General features: G+C 33.9%; 1 protein-coding gene across 1 annotated transcript in view; it reads right to left on the bottom strand.

Annotated features, from left to right (window-relative positions):
• The window catches only part of EYS (eyes shut homolog), a 1,828,849-nt gene that overhangs the window by 653,454 nt on the left and 1,156,543 nt on the right, over positions 1 to 18,852 (bottom strand). The window contains 2 exon segments of the mRNA XM_047734324.1: positions 11,074 to 11,165; positions 16,040 to 16,230. Of these exon segments, the coding sequence (XP_047590280.1) occupies positions 11,074 to 11,165; positions 16,040 to 16,230 (283 nt within the window).

Genomic DNA, 18,852 nt, shown 5'->3' with positions numbered 1-18,852 from the left:
CCATGAAAGCTAGATGGGATTGGATTGAAGAGTAAATGGCAGGTAACAAAACTGAAATCCCATGTACAGCAAACTTTGAGATGTTTGGCTCTGAAAAGGAGCAGAATAAAAGTAGTATAAGATCCAGAATGGTGTTATGTTGCAACAAAGGTATTCTAAAGCGTGCTTTTATATAGGGGGTAATTGTTCAGTAGAGTGAGAAAGATGAATAATCTAAGAAAGAAAGGTAGGAGAGAAAGGTACAAATGGACTATATGACTCTGGACAGAAGTTAGTCAACCCCTCCAGGTACTAAGAGGGATACACTATTCCTCTTGAACTCTTTCCTTCTGACTTGGGGCATAAATTTTCCCTACTTCCCCTATTACCATGCCTTGGCTACCCACAGTTGAATGGAAGTCTCCAGCTATGCATTAAGTCTGGCCTTTCTAGGATTTACTTATTTTGGTTTTGACAATTAGAGAACACTATCACTAATTTGTTCTAACTTGATCAATTATATAAGAAATCATTTCAGACTTCATCATTGTGTTGCTTCAAATATTTTATTAAAATATTGCAAAAGTCTAATCTTTTTCTTAAAAAAACAAACTTTTTAGCTTAAATTTGGGAAAATGAATTTGCATCGTTTTTCTTCACAGAAGCATAATAATTAATCATTAATGATCTGTTCCCATGGAAATATACACATGGAACAGGATTATCAAGGAATTAACACTTCAATGGTCTCTAGAACTTTTCTACTATTCAATCTATGGATGCAGCTTTAATGTATTCATTTCTAATGACATGTGGTGATCAATGAAGTTTTAACAATTAAAGGAACATTCAAAGTCATAAAGAGAGAAAGCGAAAGCTGCAGATAACTGACAACTTTAGAAAATGCCAACTTGGGGAGAGATTTCATGTGTAAAATTGAAATGATACACATACCACATCTTGCCATGTGGATTCCAGTAAATGAATTGTAAAGACCCTTTTGGAAGTATGCCACACTTTCCAATTAGAACGCTTTGAAACTTAACTTTGCTACTATTGTATCGATTTAACTTGAAGCTTGCTATCTTTTAATATTTTCTGGTTATAAAAAAGACCAAACTAGGAAAGATATTTGGCTATCCTTTCTGAGAAAGTTTGAGGTCAAGAACAGAGACCAGAAACAACAACACAGAAGAATGTTACATATTTTAAAACTAACAATACATAACTTAAAAAAGTAAATATATACACTTGGCTTTTGATTCTGAATTCACTCCAATGAACATACAATAAGAATCTACATTAAAGCAATGCATTAGTTGTGCTTTGGAATCCCCTTCTACAAAATCACTTTCCATTAACAGAAAGAACTTTAGAAATAATTCCTTTTTTTTTAAACATTCTTTTTTTTTAAATTTTTATTTATTTGATAGAGATCACAAGTAGACGGAGAGGCAGGCAGAGAGAGAGGGGGAAGAAGGCTTCCCGCCGAGCAGAGAGCCCGAAGTGGGGCTCGATCCCAGGACCCTGGGATCATGACCTGAGCCAAAGGCAGAGGCTTTAACCCACTGAGCCACCCAGGTGCCCCTAGAAATAATTCTTAATAAAATAAGTCATTTTCAAATTATGAAAGGATTCTAAAAACATTTTTGAGAGTTGAATTTAGTACTAATGTTCAGAAATAAAGATAATAGTAATATTTTAAATGTTTCTCAAAAGGGAGTTCACCTCCCACCATACAAATGATTCTCAACATGTGACTTTTCTGACATTTTGATTCGAAAAGTTAATTATACTGTTGTGGGAAAGACAGAGAGAGAGAGAGAGAGAGGCAGGGAGGGAAGGAAATGTGAAGATTTAGAATATCATATATTTAGTATTTCAAAATACATTAAAATGAATCATAATACTTCAAATTCCTAAGAATTAAAATTTATCATTCAACCACTGTCTTCAATATTGGAAGTTTCTCTTCATAAAATAACACCGATATTTATTTATTTTTACATTTACATTTAAATGTTTAACAGGAGGATTTTGCAAAATCATGACTGGTATAACCTTGTTTTATCTATTTTGGCAAGACTTTTCTTTAGTCTCTATTTTCTCAACTGTAATACTAAAATTAAGAATTATCCACTTTCAGCTTGTTTTCAGTATGTTTATATTAGTATAGGAGACAGAGTTCTCCTTTTGGCAAAGATAAGAAAAAAATGAAGAAGCCAGACAGATAGGATGTGAGTCAAGCTATGTATTAAGCAGTAGAAAGATTCAAGTACTCAGAATTTTTAACTCAAAGGCATCTATATCAGAGTCTCCCTCCTATCAGGGGAGAGCACAAACTGACATCTAAAGGCAGATTTCAGCTCAAATTAAAGAATGTGGATAATCAACCATTACCTGTTAAAATCTGCATTATGCTACTCTTTGCTTCTATACATAGTTGGGCCTCTGCAGGATATGCATTAGGATGCCTCAGAAGTTGTCACTCAATTATCATGATTCCAGCCATTGCTTCTTACTTTCCAAGAACATGTGTTTGGCAGAAAGAAGCCACATCTACTTTATGATCTTGTCTATTTCTAGCCTATGATATTATCTTGTTTAAAAAAGTATTCATAAAGTTATTTTGAAATTACTTTTTTATAAAATGGAATGATTCAGGCTTCTGTTTTTGCACACTTTGAATTTTTATATCCTGGATGTGTGGTAAAATATCTAGATATAATAATTCCCCCATAAATGCACATGCATGTAGCTGCTATATGCTATTTATAGTAATTTCTGCACTTCCTACTGATGACCCCACCTAAAATATCTCCCAAAGGTTCAGGTGACCCCCAGGCTGAACATCAGCTGCACAGTTTCAGCTTTAATTTCCACATAGTCATGACTGCTGCCTTATTTAAGGAAAAAACAACAAAAACTCTGATATTTAATGCATATATAAAGTACAACTAAAACTAGCTCTGTATTCCTCTGCTTTGACTAACAGTATGAATAATAGCAGTAAAATTTTTCTGAGATTAATTTCAGTAATTTTGTTTTCAGATGTTCAAGTATAATGATGGGAAATATCCTACTTTTAAGAGTATACTTATTTTAACTTGTGTTTTTTAAATAGTTTCTAAAAGGTAACTGGTACTAAATTTATGGAAGTATTTGTATAAATTGGGTTAAAACCTGTAACTTTAAAAATGGCCTAATTCCTAATTGGATTAACTGGTCTTTGTAGATTATACTTTAAAATTCTCATTTCCAAAGTTAAATGATAAAATTTCACTCTTAGTCACTATATTTTGCATTGAATGAATATATGCCATTAGGAATAAGAAAGGTAGGATTATGCTAGACAGACTTTTTTGCTGTGTCTATAAATATAGTTTTAGAATAGAAATCAATTGTACATTCTTATTTTGTTCAAGCTGAAGTAAAATCATTATTCCATTGGCCTGTTTTTCTTGACACTACTGACGGTGGTTAATGAAAAGATTAATGAAATAATGTACACATTTCATTAGAGAAAAAAATGTTTATCTTTTGGAAAGTGGTTAAATGGTTTCTTTCTTTCCTTTTGGACCTCCCTGATTTTCCAGCAGTCTGTACCAATGTAATCCTGCTCTGGCTGACACATGTCAAATCCTTGGCATTATTACTGTCTTCAAAAGGAGTGCAAAACTCTGATGCTTACTGTGGTAACAATGTTTTAATTGTTCTGGTGTGCGTGTATGTGTGTGTGTGTGTCTCTTTGTTTATACACACACACATGCACATATATACATATATGTTATTTCTTTAGTACTGTTCTATGTTTTTAATGCACAGTCTGTTGCACTTTTGTATTTTCTACCAAACAGATTAAAAAGTTCAAGGTTTATAGTGTGAAGATGAAATTATTTATCATTCATAGGCATTGTACACTCACACCTTAGGTAAGAAAGTTATCTGTTGGGATAATTCCAGTCATAGAAACAGTGGAATGAAGCAATTATTTACAACATGTAATTTGATAGCATATGCATTTTCAGGCAGTTATAGTTATTGAATAAACAGTACATATATATATAAAATATATATTAATTTCTATTTTCTTCTTATAAGCAGTCCAGTGATGTGCTTAGAGACAAGATAAAAGAAACAGAAATACCATGGTTCAAATTAAACTATTAAGTGATATAGACTTTATTTACTGATTGTCCGGTAAACTGTTATCTTACTTCCTCTTGTAGAAATAGTTCTCATCTTGTCTATTATACATTGTTTTAGTTAATTTCTTCCTAGATACAAAGTTAGAAAAACTTCTGCTGTTCACTTTGTCATTAGGTGTGTTCACATGAGTGAGTTCTAGCCAACAGAAAGTCAACAGAAGTGAGACACGCTACTTCTAGGCCTGTTTCCATTACACCATCTGCCCATTTTCTGTCATGTTAACTGGAGGAGACTCAAGTATTCAGCCAAAAGCAAACATCACACAAACTAACACAACTTGAACAAGGTTGAATAAATTAACTTCTCAAAGATGTGGTTGGGGGTAGGAAAGCCACATGGGACAGTACTATATCCCAGGACCACAATATAGTTACTCTGATACCACTTCTATATCTAAAGGTTACCAGGAGGAAAAGAGTTATCAGAACTTAGAAGAGAAGGTCATCTATCAAGAGCTGAGACCTTCACTAGAGAGAATGAAATAGCCCCTGGGACACCACACAAGGCCAAGGGAATATATAACCTGACATTAATTGCTAGCTTTTCAAATTACCTGCCTGTGTTCCCCATTGGCTGAACCCTACAGGAAGTTGGAGAACAAGGGAGCTTGTATTTGTTGGCTGGACCTGCCTCAACAAAGATGTACAAACCAGGTGGCTAAAATAAATGAAATGTATTGTTTAACAATTTTGCAGTCTTAAAGTCCAAAATCAAAATTGTCAGCAGGGATGGTTCTTTTTGAGAGCTGTGATGGAAGGCTCTGTTCCAGGTCTCTCTCCTTGTCTTGTAGAGAGTGGCCTGCTTGTATTTTTACATTGTCTTCCTTCTGTATGTCTTTCTCTCTGTGTATCCTAATTTCCCCTTTTCATGAGGATACTGGTCATACTGGATTATGGCCTTATCTAATGACCTCAGTTTAACTTCATTACCTCTTTAAAAGACTCTATCTCCAAATAAGGCCACAATCTGAGATTCTGGAAATTATAACATCAAAATATAAAATCTGTAAGAACACAATTCAAACCATTACAGAATCCATAATGTAATTCACTCAGGTCAATTTGAAGGACTGGAGAAGAGAGGAAGGAACTAGAGTGGATCTGGAGAGGTGCAGAAACTTATAATTCATTGTATACTGTAGCTTACCATGTAAGCTTTTTCTGTATTCAGAAAAGCAAATATTTATTTGATCATATTATCTGCTTTCTTTACTTAAAAATTCTCCAGTCAGTCTCCATTGCATATGATGTAGTTCACAGTTCTTACTGTGGCATTTGATGACCTATACAATCTGACTGTCATTGCATTTGCAGAACGTATCCTCACTCTTTCCTACCTAAATGGTTTCAAATATACATTATTTCTTCCTTTCCTCCTTTGATACTATAACTTACTTAAGGAGTATCCTATCATCATCTAAGGAAAAACAATGTTAGTATAATGGAGGCTTTGTATCCAGTTGAAAAAATGTTTGTTAATGTGTGGGTTTCACTCCACATGTCAGTTTTCTGAAGTCTCATTCACTATTCTTAAATCCACTATGCTCTTTTTCAAAACTCACTATATTATATGTTCACATGGCTAATCATAAACAATAGCTGGTAAATAATTCAAGAGTAACCTAAGATGTTTTCATCTGTTCTGTTTTATTTAGATCTGTACAACTCTCAATATAGGAATTGCCTTCCCCGAAATCAAAGTGCCAAACCAAAAAATTCTCCATGAGACAGCTCCAGACAGCTCCAGGAGGACCAGTAGAGTTTATGCAATTTACTTACAAATCAGGATGTACATTTAGAGTGTAAGACTAAAACAGGAAATGAAGAATTCTGTTGTTTTTTAAAGGCAGGGATGTATTCTTAATTGGTAGGCATGTAAAAAAAAAAAAAACAAAAAAAAAACTTTGAAGGCAGGTCAGAAGAACCTAATTATTTCTGTCTTTGAATTCTAAATTTTACCTCTCTCCAAGAATGAAGGTATATATTAAGTAGGACTTTAAAAAGCTAAAAAAGAAAATCCCACATTATATGTATTAAATACAAGTTCTATTGTTATAATACTATATTAATATAAACTATCATGATATATAATGATATGATCATGTAATATATGCAATGATGTTTATAAGTAACATATGGTACCTAACATAATTAATATAAAACACATCCATAATTATGATAAATATACCAACAGACATGGATAAAATACAACATCACACTCTCAGATTTGGGTTCACCAGTTTGCACCACTATTTTAGGTTCTCTCAACACCTCATGCTTAAAAACATCTGTGGTATTCAAGAGTGGAGTAACAAATGTATACCTGTGTGTTTTTCCTCTTGATATACTACATCCTGTTCATCAGCCTAATATCGCTACCTGGTCCCATTTTCACTTTCCTTTCTTTAATTAAAAGATGAGCAACAGCTGTAGCTAATCTCTCACTCAAATAGTTTCTAGTATACGTGCTTCTCTGAATCTTTATTATGTCAGTGTATATTTCACTTGATTTAAGCATTTTTATTTTCCTTCTTGCTTGGGGTAAGCAATCACACATTTCTTTTTTAAAAGGGGCATGCTGCTCTGCAGAGCATCTTGTCTTTCCTTATTCTAAAAAGTAATGAGCTCAGTTACTTTTTCATGGAGGGTATTTGTTTCACTCTTTCTGAGAGCACTTCATCATGGGCTGAATGCAACCTTGCTATTCTTTTTCCTACAGTTCTATGAGTGCATGTGAGGAAAGATGCTTTTCCTACATTCACTTTTAAGGGTAATGTCATTTAACAGAAATGAGATAAAAGAGAGCTGGGAGTGTAATGTGTGCATACCATTTATTTTTATTTTAAGGAGTATGTTAATGGTCAAAGAAATTATGGTGACAGCATTCTTGAATTGGGTTAAAATTAAAGATATGTTTTTCCTTTTTACCTCTAGTGGTATATTTTAAAAGTATAAAAAAATAAAATTAATGGAACCCCACTGTTCTTTTTTTTTTTTTTAAGATTTTATTTATTTGACAGAGAGAGACAATGAGAAAGGAAACATAAGCAAGAAGGGTGGTGGAAGAGGGAGAAGCTGGCTCTCCACAGAGCAGGGAGCCCTACATGGGGCTCGATCCCAGGACCGTGGGATCATGACCTGAACCGAAGGCAGTTGCTTAATGACTGAGCCACCCAGGCACCCCACCATTCTTGTTCTTTATAGATAATAATCACACATGAAAGCATATTCATATTATTTCCCATTACTTCAAATAAATCAAAAACTTATAAAGAAATATTTCTGAATTTAGAGAATTTAGACCAGATACAGACAATCAACTACTTTTTGGTAAAAATTAGAAGCCACAAACTGTATGCAAATTGCAAAAAAATGTCAGATAACATAAAAGAAAGTGATTTTTTAGTTGTTAAAGATCCTTAAAGTAACCTGTGATGAGGCTAGTGAAAAACAGGTATTCTTGGAATATTTAAATGTTTTACATTTAATGTTTTCTTTAAGAAGATTGTATGTAGTATGTTGTCACTATTAAAACACAGACTGGATATATTATAACAGAAAAAATGATCATGTCAGGAGGCAGACTGTGGTTCTAATCTTGCCTCCTGTTAAAAAGAGAACCGCAGGCTCCAAATGGGGTCATTTAGGCCAAGTCAACAGAGCAAGAGTTAATACCTAACCTAACTGCGGTTTTAACCCCCTAGGAGTGTAACATTTGACCAGTCAACATGGAATTTCCTGCTCAATTCTAGGAAATTTACTGATAGACCTTTTTTATTCTCCTTTGGAGGATAACATTGCCTAAAAAATGTATTCCTTGCTAATAAATCCCCTTATTTATTTATTTATTTAAAGATTTTATTTATTTATTTGACAGAGATCACAAGTAGGCAGAGAGGCAGGCAGAGAGAGAGAGGAGGAAGCAGGCTCCCCACCGAGCAGAGAGCCCAACTCAGGGCTCTATCCCAGGGCTTTGGGATCATGACCTGAGCCGAAAGCAGAGGCTTTAACCCACTGAGCCACCCAGGTGCCCCTAAATTCCCTTTTTTAATGCCCTTGCTCTGCCTTGAAAACCCCTTCTTTTGTTTAGCTCAGCAAAAAATCCCTCTACTTGCTAGATGGGATGCTCCCCTATTCAAAATTTATTAAGGACAATCAGATCTTCAGATTTACTCGGCTGAATTTTTTTAAACATTTCCTATTGACTAACCGTGTGATCTTAAGGAAGATGTCTACCTTTTTTTTTTTTTAAGACTTTATTTATTTGACAGACAGAGATCACAAGTAGGCAGAGAGGCAGACAGAGAGAGAGGAAGGAAAGCAGGGCTCTCTGCTGAGCAGAGAGCCCAATGTGGGGCTCAATCCCAGGACCCTGGGATCGTGACCTGAGCTGAAGGCAGAGGCTTTAACCCTGGGATCATGACCTGAGCCAAAGGCAGAGGCTTTAACCCCCTGAGCCAACCGGGTGCCGCAGAAGATGTCTACCTTCTTGAACCTTAGCTTTCAAATGTGCAAAATGAGTGTTATGGGCTGAATTATGTCCCCTGCAACTTCATATGTTGACGTCCTAACCCCCAAAGCTTAAGAATGTGACTATATTTGAAGACGAGGTAGTAAGTTAAAACGAGATCATTAGGTTGGGCTATAATCCAACATGACTGATAAAAGAAGAAGAAATTAGGGCACAGATTCACACAAAAGAATAAGATGTAAAGACACAGGGAGAAGACAACCATCTCCATGTGAAGGAGAGAGGTCTCTAAAGAATCAATCCTGCAGATACATTGAGCTCACACTTCAGGTTGCAGAATTGTGAGAAAATAAATTTCTGTTGTTTAAGCAACCCCATCTATGGTACTTGTTATGGCAGCTTGACCAAATAAATATAATGGGCTTTATGAATCTTACTATAATTACATACAATTACCTGTTTATAAAGCATCTGGCATAGGGTAGTTGCTTAATGTGTGTTAATTAATATTGTTCTTACTGCTGATAGTCTTTTATTGGGCAGGTCATTTATAATTCCTATCTTTATCTTATCTTAAATATACAGGAGTTCTTTTAGGGTTAAGAGATCAGATTATATTATGTTTCTATAGCATGGGTCATAGGATTTATGCCTTAGAACTTATTCATAAGTTTGGTATAAGAGCAGCCTTAGAATTGTCCCATTTTTTTTAAACTATGTCCTTTTCTGTATTTAATCTATATCTCAGTTTTTGCATCTGGGAGATGTAGAAATATTCAGAATTGTTCTTAACAATTAATAAATTCATATAGGTAATAAAATTACTACCTGACGCATAATTGGTATTTAATCAACCTTAAGTATGATTACTGTGTTCTCAATGATTTATCACTTTTTCAACACATCGCAGGCCAGGAAAGGTTCTTCTGGTGTACCCTTCTGTTTCTTATGTCACTTCTTATTTGTCTTTCCTTGATGGGGCAAAATATGTTTTTCATAATTTATTTTTACTGTTGCCCTGATACTCATACACCTGCTCCCCCTCCAGATAATGGTAGTCTCTGCCCAGGAAAATTGTTACCTTGGCTAATATGGCATTGCCCAAAGTGCACTGTCCCCAACGTTACTCAGGAGGTTAAAATGCTAAAGAAAAATATTAAAGGATTCTGTGCTCATATTTTGAGTTAAGCAAATAAAATAACATTCTATCAAATATCATCTTAGTGATCTTAAAGAGCTCCTGTGCATTTTGAGCAAAGGAGATATGTGTGATGCAGTCTTTCCTCAATTTAGTTGATACTACACTGTTTTCAGGTCAGTTTTCCATAAAAATAAGAAATTATTCAAGAAAATAGAATCAGGAAATTGACTGAAGGAGGGTAGAATATCTTTAAGACCTCTCAAATAAGTTATTTTCCAGTCTCTCTTTTGGGCCTCTGCTTTCCTCTTTACTGGTTTTAAACAGATAATTATTATCACTAAATAATAATCTGTTGTCACAACCAAATAACTTATTTTAGTCTACATACTGGATTAGGACTGTGGTATGTGTTTTAAAGTACCATTTAATTAAAAAAATAGTGTAGGGAGGCAAAATGCATAATATAAAGACATTAATTCTATATTAAAAATTAAGCTTTACAATAAATCAAAGAAGGAAAATTAGGGGAGAATGTCATTTTTCACTTACCCAGATTGGTAAAATGATACCTATTGTTGGTGAAAATCTGGGGATAGAATCACCTTCAATCACAGCTTTTGGGAATATAGTAATATAAATGTTCATTTTTCTATCTTGACTGTGGTATAATGAATCATTTTAATTTTCTTCATTATATTTTCCTGAATGTTCCAAATTTTCCATAGTGAACACGTTTAACTTCGCTTACTAAAAGAAATACTGTGGCGCTGGGTGGCTCAGTGGGTTAAAGCCTCTGCCTTTGGCTCAGGTCATGATCTTAGGGTCCTGGGATCGAGCCCTGGGATCGAGCCCTGCATTGGGCTCTCTGCTCAGCGGGGAGCCTGCTTCCTCTTCTCTCTGCCTGCTTCTCTGCCTGCTTGTGATCTCTCTCAAATAAATAAAATATTTTAAAAAATTAAAAAAATAAAAGAAATACCACTTTGTTTATTTCTGATTTCTCTAATTTGAAAATAATATGAAGCTTTCATGGCTTCTTTGTAAAACTGCTTATATAACTTCATTGATAATATAACCCATATAACGTTCTTTCCTCAGTACTATTTTAGGACATAGAAAAAAGACAGAATAGCTTGCTAAACATTAATTTGGAACCAAGCACATGTGAATACTAATCACAATAACCTCAACTTTAAAAAAGGCAAAAACAATATCCAGAGGAACAGTCTTTGTTATTTATGATATTAAGTGTAAAAAAAAAAATCGGCATGTATTACCTGATGAGAAGTGTATACTTCTGTCCATCATCTACTTTAATAGTACTGTTAATGCTTCTCAATTTTGCTTCACCAGCACAGAAAAAGTAGTACTATAAGAGAGAAAAAAAAAAAAGGTTTTCTTCAGTTTGTCACTATGAAATTAACACCTATTACTTGTATTGGACTTAGAATTTTCTAATAATTTTTATTGTGCTTTGGAGACAAGGAGTCTGAAACTTCAAGAAGTGACAGTGCAAGGAATAGAATAAAGGCTAGAATTAAAATATATAAATGTGTATTTTATACACAAACAAGCATCATACAAGTGCATTCATCTGTGCATGCACACAACATACACACACACACTCTTCTGGTTTCTTTACCATTATTCTGAGGAACATGTTTGAGAAAGACTGCTTTTTCTACTAGCAGGAAGTATTATTGGCAAGTTTCCTTAGATATTACCAAATGGAGCAATGTGAAGACCAGTGAATATAATCTAGAAGGTGATATTAATCTAGAAGGTGATGTGAGGGTTCCAGGGAAGGGAACCTTAAAGATTACAGACGTTAACCATTCATTCTAAGATTCCTGAGGCTTGGGGGGAGGGGAGTTTTTGTCACATTACTACTAATTGAGCCAAGTGAGTTACAGCTTAAAAGGAGGCATATTGTGTCTATAACAGATACATTTGATCAGGACCCCCTGGGAATTCCACAGGGAATTCCACGCACTTAACAGCATGTGCTTACATGTATACTAGTTATATGATAGCTATTCTTCCAAGTAAGGGACTTATCATTTGTACAGGAAATTGGTAACCTGCATATATGTTAAAGAAACACAGTTGCATAGTATTTCCTAACTCCTATGCATCTAGCCATATATCTGTGCCATATGTGTATGTGCGTGTATGCATTTTTTTCTTTTTTTACAGGTAGAGTAGGGGGACAGAGACCAACAGAGAGAGAGAGAGAGAATCTTAAGGGGGTTCCACGACCAGTTCCATGCCCACTGTTGGTGGGAATGCAAGTTGGTGCAGCCACTTTGGAAAACAGTGTGGAGGTTCCTCAAAAACTTAAAAATAGAGCTACCCTATGACCCAGTAATTGCACTACTGGGTATTTACCCCAAAGATACAGATGTTGTGAAAAGAAGGGCCACATGCACCCCAATGTTCATAGCAGCAATGTCCACAACAGCCAAACTATGAAAGGAGCCAAGATGCTCTTTAAAAATGAATAGATAAAGAAGACGTGGGTTCATATATACAATAGAATATTACTCCACCATCAGAAAGGATGAATACCCACCATTTGCACCAGCATGAATGGAACTGGAGGGGATTATGCTAAGTGAAATAAGTCAAGCAGAGAAAGACAATTATCAATATGGTTTCACTAATATGTGGAACAGAAGGAATAGCATGGAGGACATTAGGAGAAGGAAGGAAAATCTGAAGGGGGAGAATCAGAGGAGGAGACGAACCATGAGATACTATGGACTAAGGGAGACAAACTGAGGGTTTCAGGAGGGGTGGGGGATGGGTTAGCCAGGTAATGGGTATTAAGGATCTAAAACTTTCCACATGTAGTCTTAAGATAAATATTATATTATATATTCTAATTCTATAATATCTGGCCATTGCAAAAGATTCCTTTCCTTTACAGAATTATCTACTGTGGGTTTTTCAAAGACAAGGTGACTTACATGAACTTTGCAGAGAAATTAGTTGCATACCATTTGGCTACACATTCTTCTCAAGCCCTGTGCAACTAGGTAAAAGTCAGTGTTTATTAATTCCTATTCTGTTCCTAGTATACAACCAATGTGACCAGAGACAATATTTAATATTTTTAACAGCACAAATAATGATTTAGCTACTTCTTATATGTAATATTTGGGGTTCTACATTGTTAGTGAGATAATTATTTAAACTTAAATGATAATGTACTGACCAACAGTGCATTTGTGTGTGTGTGTGTGTGTGCACATGTGTAAGGAGGTTAGTCTCCTTACTTTGTTCAACTGTATCAGAAAATGCTTGTTCAGGTACTACTAAGTCTTATTAATTCCCTATTATCTTCAGGGCAGTCAAAGTTAAGCATATATAAAATATTTAATGAACAATTCTATTATTCTCACTTGAATTTTTCTTTTATTATAAACGGCTCTTTTATGATACATATATTTATGATATTTTGATATATATATTATACATGTGATATACATATATACACAAAGAACTATTTATTGAGCGATTACTTTGCATCATGGATTTTTAAAAGCACCTTATAAGTAACGACTGATTGCTTCCTACAAAACAAAATAAAAACCAACCAAACAAAAATCTATGAAGTGGAAAATGAGATGAAGTTGTTCACCCCTCTCCAGGGAGGTAGTGATTTGCAATACAGCTATAAGTCTAGAAACTGGTGTTTGGTTATCTATGTACTTACTTCCTTGTTATTAGAAAGAGCCAATAAAATGTTTTTAAAACTTATTTCAAAAAAATTTTTAAATTAAAATAAAAATTAAGTTTCATATTTTTAAACCTTCCTAAAACTTAAATTTCCTTAAAAATTGACTAAAAATTCTGCATTTCTAGAATAGCTCTTAAATTATGATCACGGTAAAAGTTCAACCATAAATACGTCTTTTTGTGAAAATTGTAATGTAAATGCATTCCCCATATGATTATACTTTTAAAATAGGTGAATAAATTGGAGCATCGTCTCACAAATCATAGTGGAACAAGGAAAATCTTAAAATCATGAAGACAGAATAACATTGAAATTTCCTTTAAATCTCTCCAAGAAAGCATTGATGTGAGTGAAAAGAACATGAATTTTGGATTTACACAACAAAGGAAAAATTCCTTATCTACCATTCTTAAAAGTTCCAAGAGGATGTATAATATCAAACTCCGTGAAAAGCAAGATTTTTGTAAGATGCAGAAAGAAAATACCTAAACTTCATTTTTGATTACTATGTCCCAGGCATCTTTCTATGTGTTTATTACATTTACTTCACAACATTTATTCATTTACTAATTTAAACCTCACAACAATCTTTATTACCCTCATCTTACAAGTGAGTAAATTTAAGCACAAAGTGCTTAAGCGACATGCAAAGTCTCAAAGCTCCTAAGTGGCAAAGTTGGGCTCCAAACTCTAAGTCTAGCACCAGAGCCCATGACCTTAATAAATTTTCTTAAGATGAAGACTGACACATAATTTCCAGTCAATAAACGATAGTAATTATTATTATAGACATATCAATATATATCCTTTGTCATAAGCCCTAAAGGAAAGAAATTCTACACATCTTTCTACACATAATGGTTTTTTAATTCCTCACTGTCTTGATACGACCTATTGTGAATTTATTTTTATCCATTTGAAAGTGAAAGGAGTCTCCCATGATTCATTGTTTCATAAAACATTTTCATCCACAATCCTGCAAGTCTCTGGTAATTCCTCATAATGTCTCTGGAGATGTTCACAGTGGTGAGAGGAGCTAGCTGAGATAGAAACTCAGTTAATGGGAGTTGAGTCTGCAGCAGAAAAATGTGCTGAGGAGAAACATTTTAAATGTGGCTAATGCTCAATATTATGTGTTTTATAACTTTTTTACATTTGGTCTCCATATTTAATGGAAAATTTTGGTCTTAGTTGAGGAAAATTCTATAGAGCAGGAATTAGCAAACTTTAAGGGTAAGACTGATGTTTGATGATTCATTTATGTATTCTATTTATTACATAATTTTATTTTCTTACTCCTGTCCTTAATATTATCTGTAATCAATGGGAAACAATATGAATAAAACAAAGAGTATTTTATTTACCACTGAATCCTCAGAACTTGGTAAAATGTCTGGTAATAGATAAATGGTCAATGAATGAGTAAACACATACATGAATGAATAAAAATACTACTACTATTAACTGTTACATCCAGCTGGTATTTATTAATGACATCAGACTTTGTACTAGATAATGTATGTGTGTTGTAACACTTAAAGATGAACGTTTAACGAAAATCAAACTGGAATATGGCTTATTTAAATTATAAGGTATAACTCACCCTTCCATGAAAATTCACATGTTATATCACATCATGAAAGAAATGATTGATAGCACAGTACAGTGTTTCATATATTAGGCTGTGTTGAGTTAATTGCCTCACTGCAGTGATGAGTTCGATGACTTACTATATCTGGGCAAGTACCACAGAAATATGAGTTGATTTGTTAAGGCAGAATGGTGCTGAAAGAAGAGTACACTTTCAACTAAGTCAGCTTTATAATTCAGCGTTCGGTAGCTGTATGATCTTGGACTTTTATAGAAAGTTGTTATAAAGACTACTAAGTGTTAAATCCATGATCTCAAACTTTTTGATCTCAGAACCTTTTTGCGCTCTTAAAAATTATTGAGGACCCCAAAGAGTTTTTGTTTACTGGGCAGTATCAATATTTATAATATTAAAAATTAAAGCACACATTTTTAAAATACAAAAATGTGTAAGTACTCATTACATTAGTGATCAGAAAGATGACATGTTCATATGCCATGGAGCTTCTGGAAAACTCACTGTACACTTATGAGAGTGACTGAAAAAGGCAAATAACATAATTTTTATTAAAGTAATCTTCCCTTATGGATCCTCTGAAAAAATTTTGGGGTTCCCAGTCACATCTTCCATTAAAGCTATAAAAAACAGTAGCAATTGCTATCACTGTGATATTGGGAAACATCAAAGCAGAAAAAAGGTTAAAAATATAGAGAAGAGATTGAAAGCTATTCAAAGTATATACTATTTTGATATACAAATACTGAACACAAAATTACAAAAACAAAACATACAGCCTACTGGTGATTGTAAAAGATAATTTAACATAAAATTTTATTTTGATAATAACCACTAAAGTGAAGAATCAGAACTTTCTAAAGTTCCTTTAAATGAAATAAATGTAATGACTTACCTTTAAAGTACCATTTTCAATACATAATTGAATAAAAAACCCATCTACTGAATCTGAGTCTTGTTTGAGATAGAGCAGGAGTCCATAGGAGTTGAAGGTCTGAAATTCTAGTGACATGTTGTTCTGTGGATTTAACAACACATTCTGAAATTCTAGATAGGAATCTCCATAATAACAAGCACAACTGAAACCTGAGGAGTCAGAAAGAAAATACAATTTAGTTTGGAATTGAATATTCAAAAGTTGGGTTTCCTATTAACATTAGCATAATATCTTCTGAAGTGGCTCATACTTGACTCTTTCTATTAGGAGCCTAGGCACTTGTTTCTTTTGCCACAGTCACAGTGGTATGCCATCACTTCTGTGTACTGGGGGCTTCATGATCAAATCTCACTGGAAGGCAGGGATGTCTAGATTATTAATCTTCAACAGTGCATTCAGTTATACTTTATGTTACAGGTCAACTGAAATAGGAACATTTTCTAAAGATGTCCTTATTCATTGTATATATAACATGTTGGTTCCAAATTATGATTTTGGTCATTACTGTTAATTTAATTGGGTGGCTTTGAAGGGCTGATAAGAGATTACTGAGAAGTAAAGAAACTGTCATCTTTTTGTAGCAATACTGTTTTATCCACGCTTCCTTAAAAATCATCACTCCCGGGGCGCCTGGGTGGCTCAGTGGGTTAAAGCCTCTGCCTTCGGCTCAGGTCATGATCCCGGGGTCCTGGGATCAAGCCCCACATCAGGCTCTCTGCTCTGCGGGGAGCCTGCTTCCTCCTCTCTCTCTCTCTCTCTGCCTGCCTCTCTGCCTACTTGTGATCTCTGTCTGTCAAATAAATAAATAAAATCTTAAAAAAAAAATCATCACTCCCTTGTTCTCTTTCCTTTTCTCATCTTCTGAATGAACGTATTTTAATTAGCCTCAATAATTCAAGTGAAATATAGACACTCTGATCAAATACTTTGACAATTTACATTCTTAAATGTATAAATATATGATTAATGAAACCTAGTAAGCTTATTTCCTGAATAAGTTACTTTACATTGTTAAAAGTTACTTTTGTTTGATAAAAACTTGACTGTTTGATTATATTTCTGTAAAAATGGGTATGAATTTTCTCCTATCATTTCCTCCCTTCTGCTCCTCCTCCTGTGATACACAGACACAAAAACTCCCTTTAAAACCTCCAAATTATTTTTCTACAATTAATATAAAAGATTATTCATGAAACTATGAGTTTTAGTTTGCAGTCTACCATAAAACTCTTTTTAAAATCTATGTATATTTTAAATCTTTTATAGAATTTATGTTCTATGTGAAGTATTTTTTTATTTTAAATTTTCAATAAAGCTTTAGAAATAGTGTGATAAGTTTTCAAACTTGTAAAACACTCTAAGGAAATAATCAGCTAACTCTAAAGAATTTCCTCTTTTAGATAGAAAGAAGAAATTTCAAAATACTTCCAGAAAACATGTGCTTTGCAGATATAAAGCATATGGGTTTTTTTTTTAATAAAAAAATTCACTAGTGAAGGTGGCTCAAAGTTTGAAAATATTAACAAAGTACATTCAATTTTGATATCTTAACTGCTTTAGTTGTTACATGAAACAAGTATATATTTATTCCTTGTAGGGTTTAATGATGATGTTGAATGCACAGTACAATAAAATTTCACATGTTAAAAAATTTAAAAAGTTTCAGGCATTTATTTGAATGAATTGGGAATGGAGACAAATATCCATTTGATTTAAAGTTCAGAATGTGGGGGTGCCTGGGTGGCACAGTCATTGACATCTGCCTTCAGCTCAAGTCATGATCCCCAGGGTCCTGTTCACAAGAAGTGGGGATGGAAAGGGAGAAGCAGGTCCCTGTTAACCGGGAAGGCTGCTTCTCACTCTCCCACTCCCCCTGCTTGTGCTCCTTCTCTCGCTGTGTCTCTGCCAAATAAATTAATTCTTTTTAAAAAAATAAAGTTCAGAACATGAAAGAGCATAAACTATTTTCAGACAAAAACTAATATTACAACATGAATAGACCCAACATTGGTGAAATGAAGAAACTACTATTTATTTTTAAGCACTTTGGAAAGATACAGTCCAACTGAAAAGAGCAAACTCAAAACTCTTTTAATTTTGTCATGTTTTGTCTTTTTACAGACTAAATTTTATAACTAAAACTTAAGTGGTTTTGTCATGTGACCAGTGCTTTATATAAAAACCCACACATGCATCCATCTGTAAGCTACATGAGGTCAAGAGCCATATATGTTTGGTTCATCCTTCTGTCCCAAGTTCCTGATTTTCTTAAGCATGTGAAACCTTACTATGTCTTATAGAAACTATAACTGTTTTTGTTTAAATGTGTTTGGAAAATTGAATTGTCATGTTTGGATAAAAATACCAGGAAATATTTTACATAGATTCATAGTAATTTGACCATACTTCTAGTGCTTCCTCTTCACATGTATGAATACAGATTTTATTTTACATTATTAGCAAAGACTTAGTCAAATAAATAGAGTGGTGATATTAAGCACCCAACAGTTTTGTGAAGAAAGATTAATTGTCCAGACCATTTCCAGTAATGATGGGCTAGAGTAAAATAATAATGCCACACATTTTTCATGATCTAGAATTAAATCGTAAGTTCCTTCCATTTCAGTCTTCATTTTTACAAAGAGAAGAATCTTTATCTGAATTTTATGTCCTCATATCATAATTATACCTATGAATGAGTCTGTATGCTTCTGATACATATACAGAAAGCCCAATTCAAAGTAGCTTCAGCAATAAAGAAATTCAGTGGC

This window comes from Lutra lutra, chromosome 6, assembly GCF_902655055.1.
Source record: "Lutra lutra chromosome 6, mLutLut1.2, whole genome shotgun sequence".
Classification (NCBI taxonomy): Eukaryota; Metazoa; Chordata; class Mammalia; order Carnivora; family Mustelidae; genus Lutra; species Lutra lutra.
This window is presented reverse-complemented; position numbering and strand designations above follow the sequence as displayed.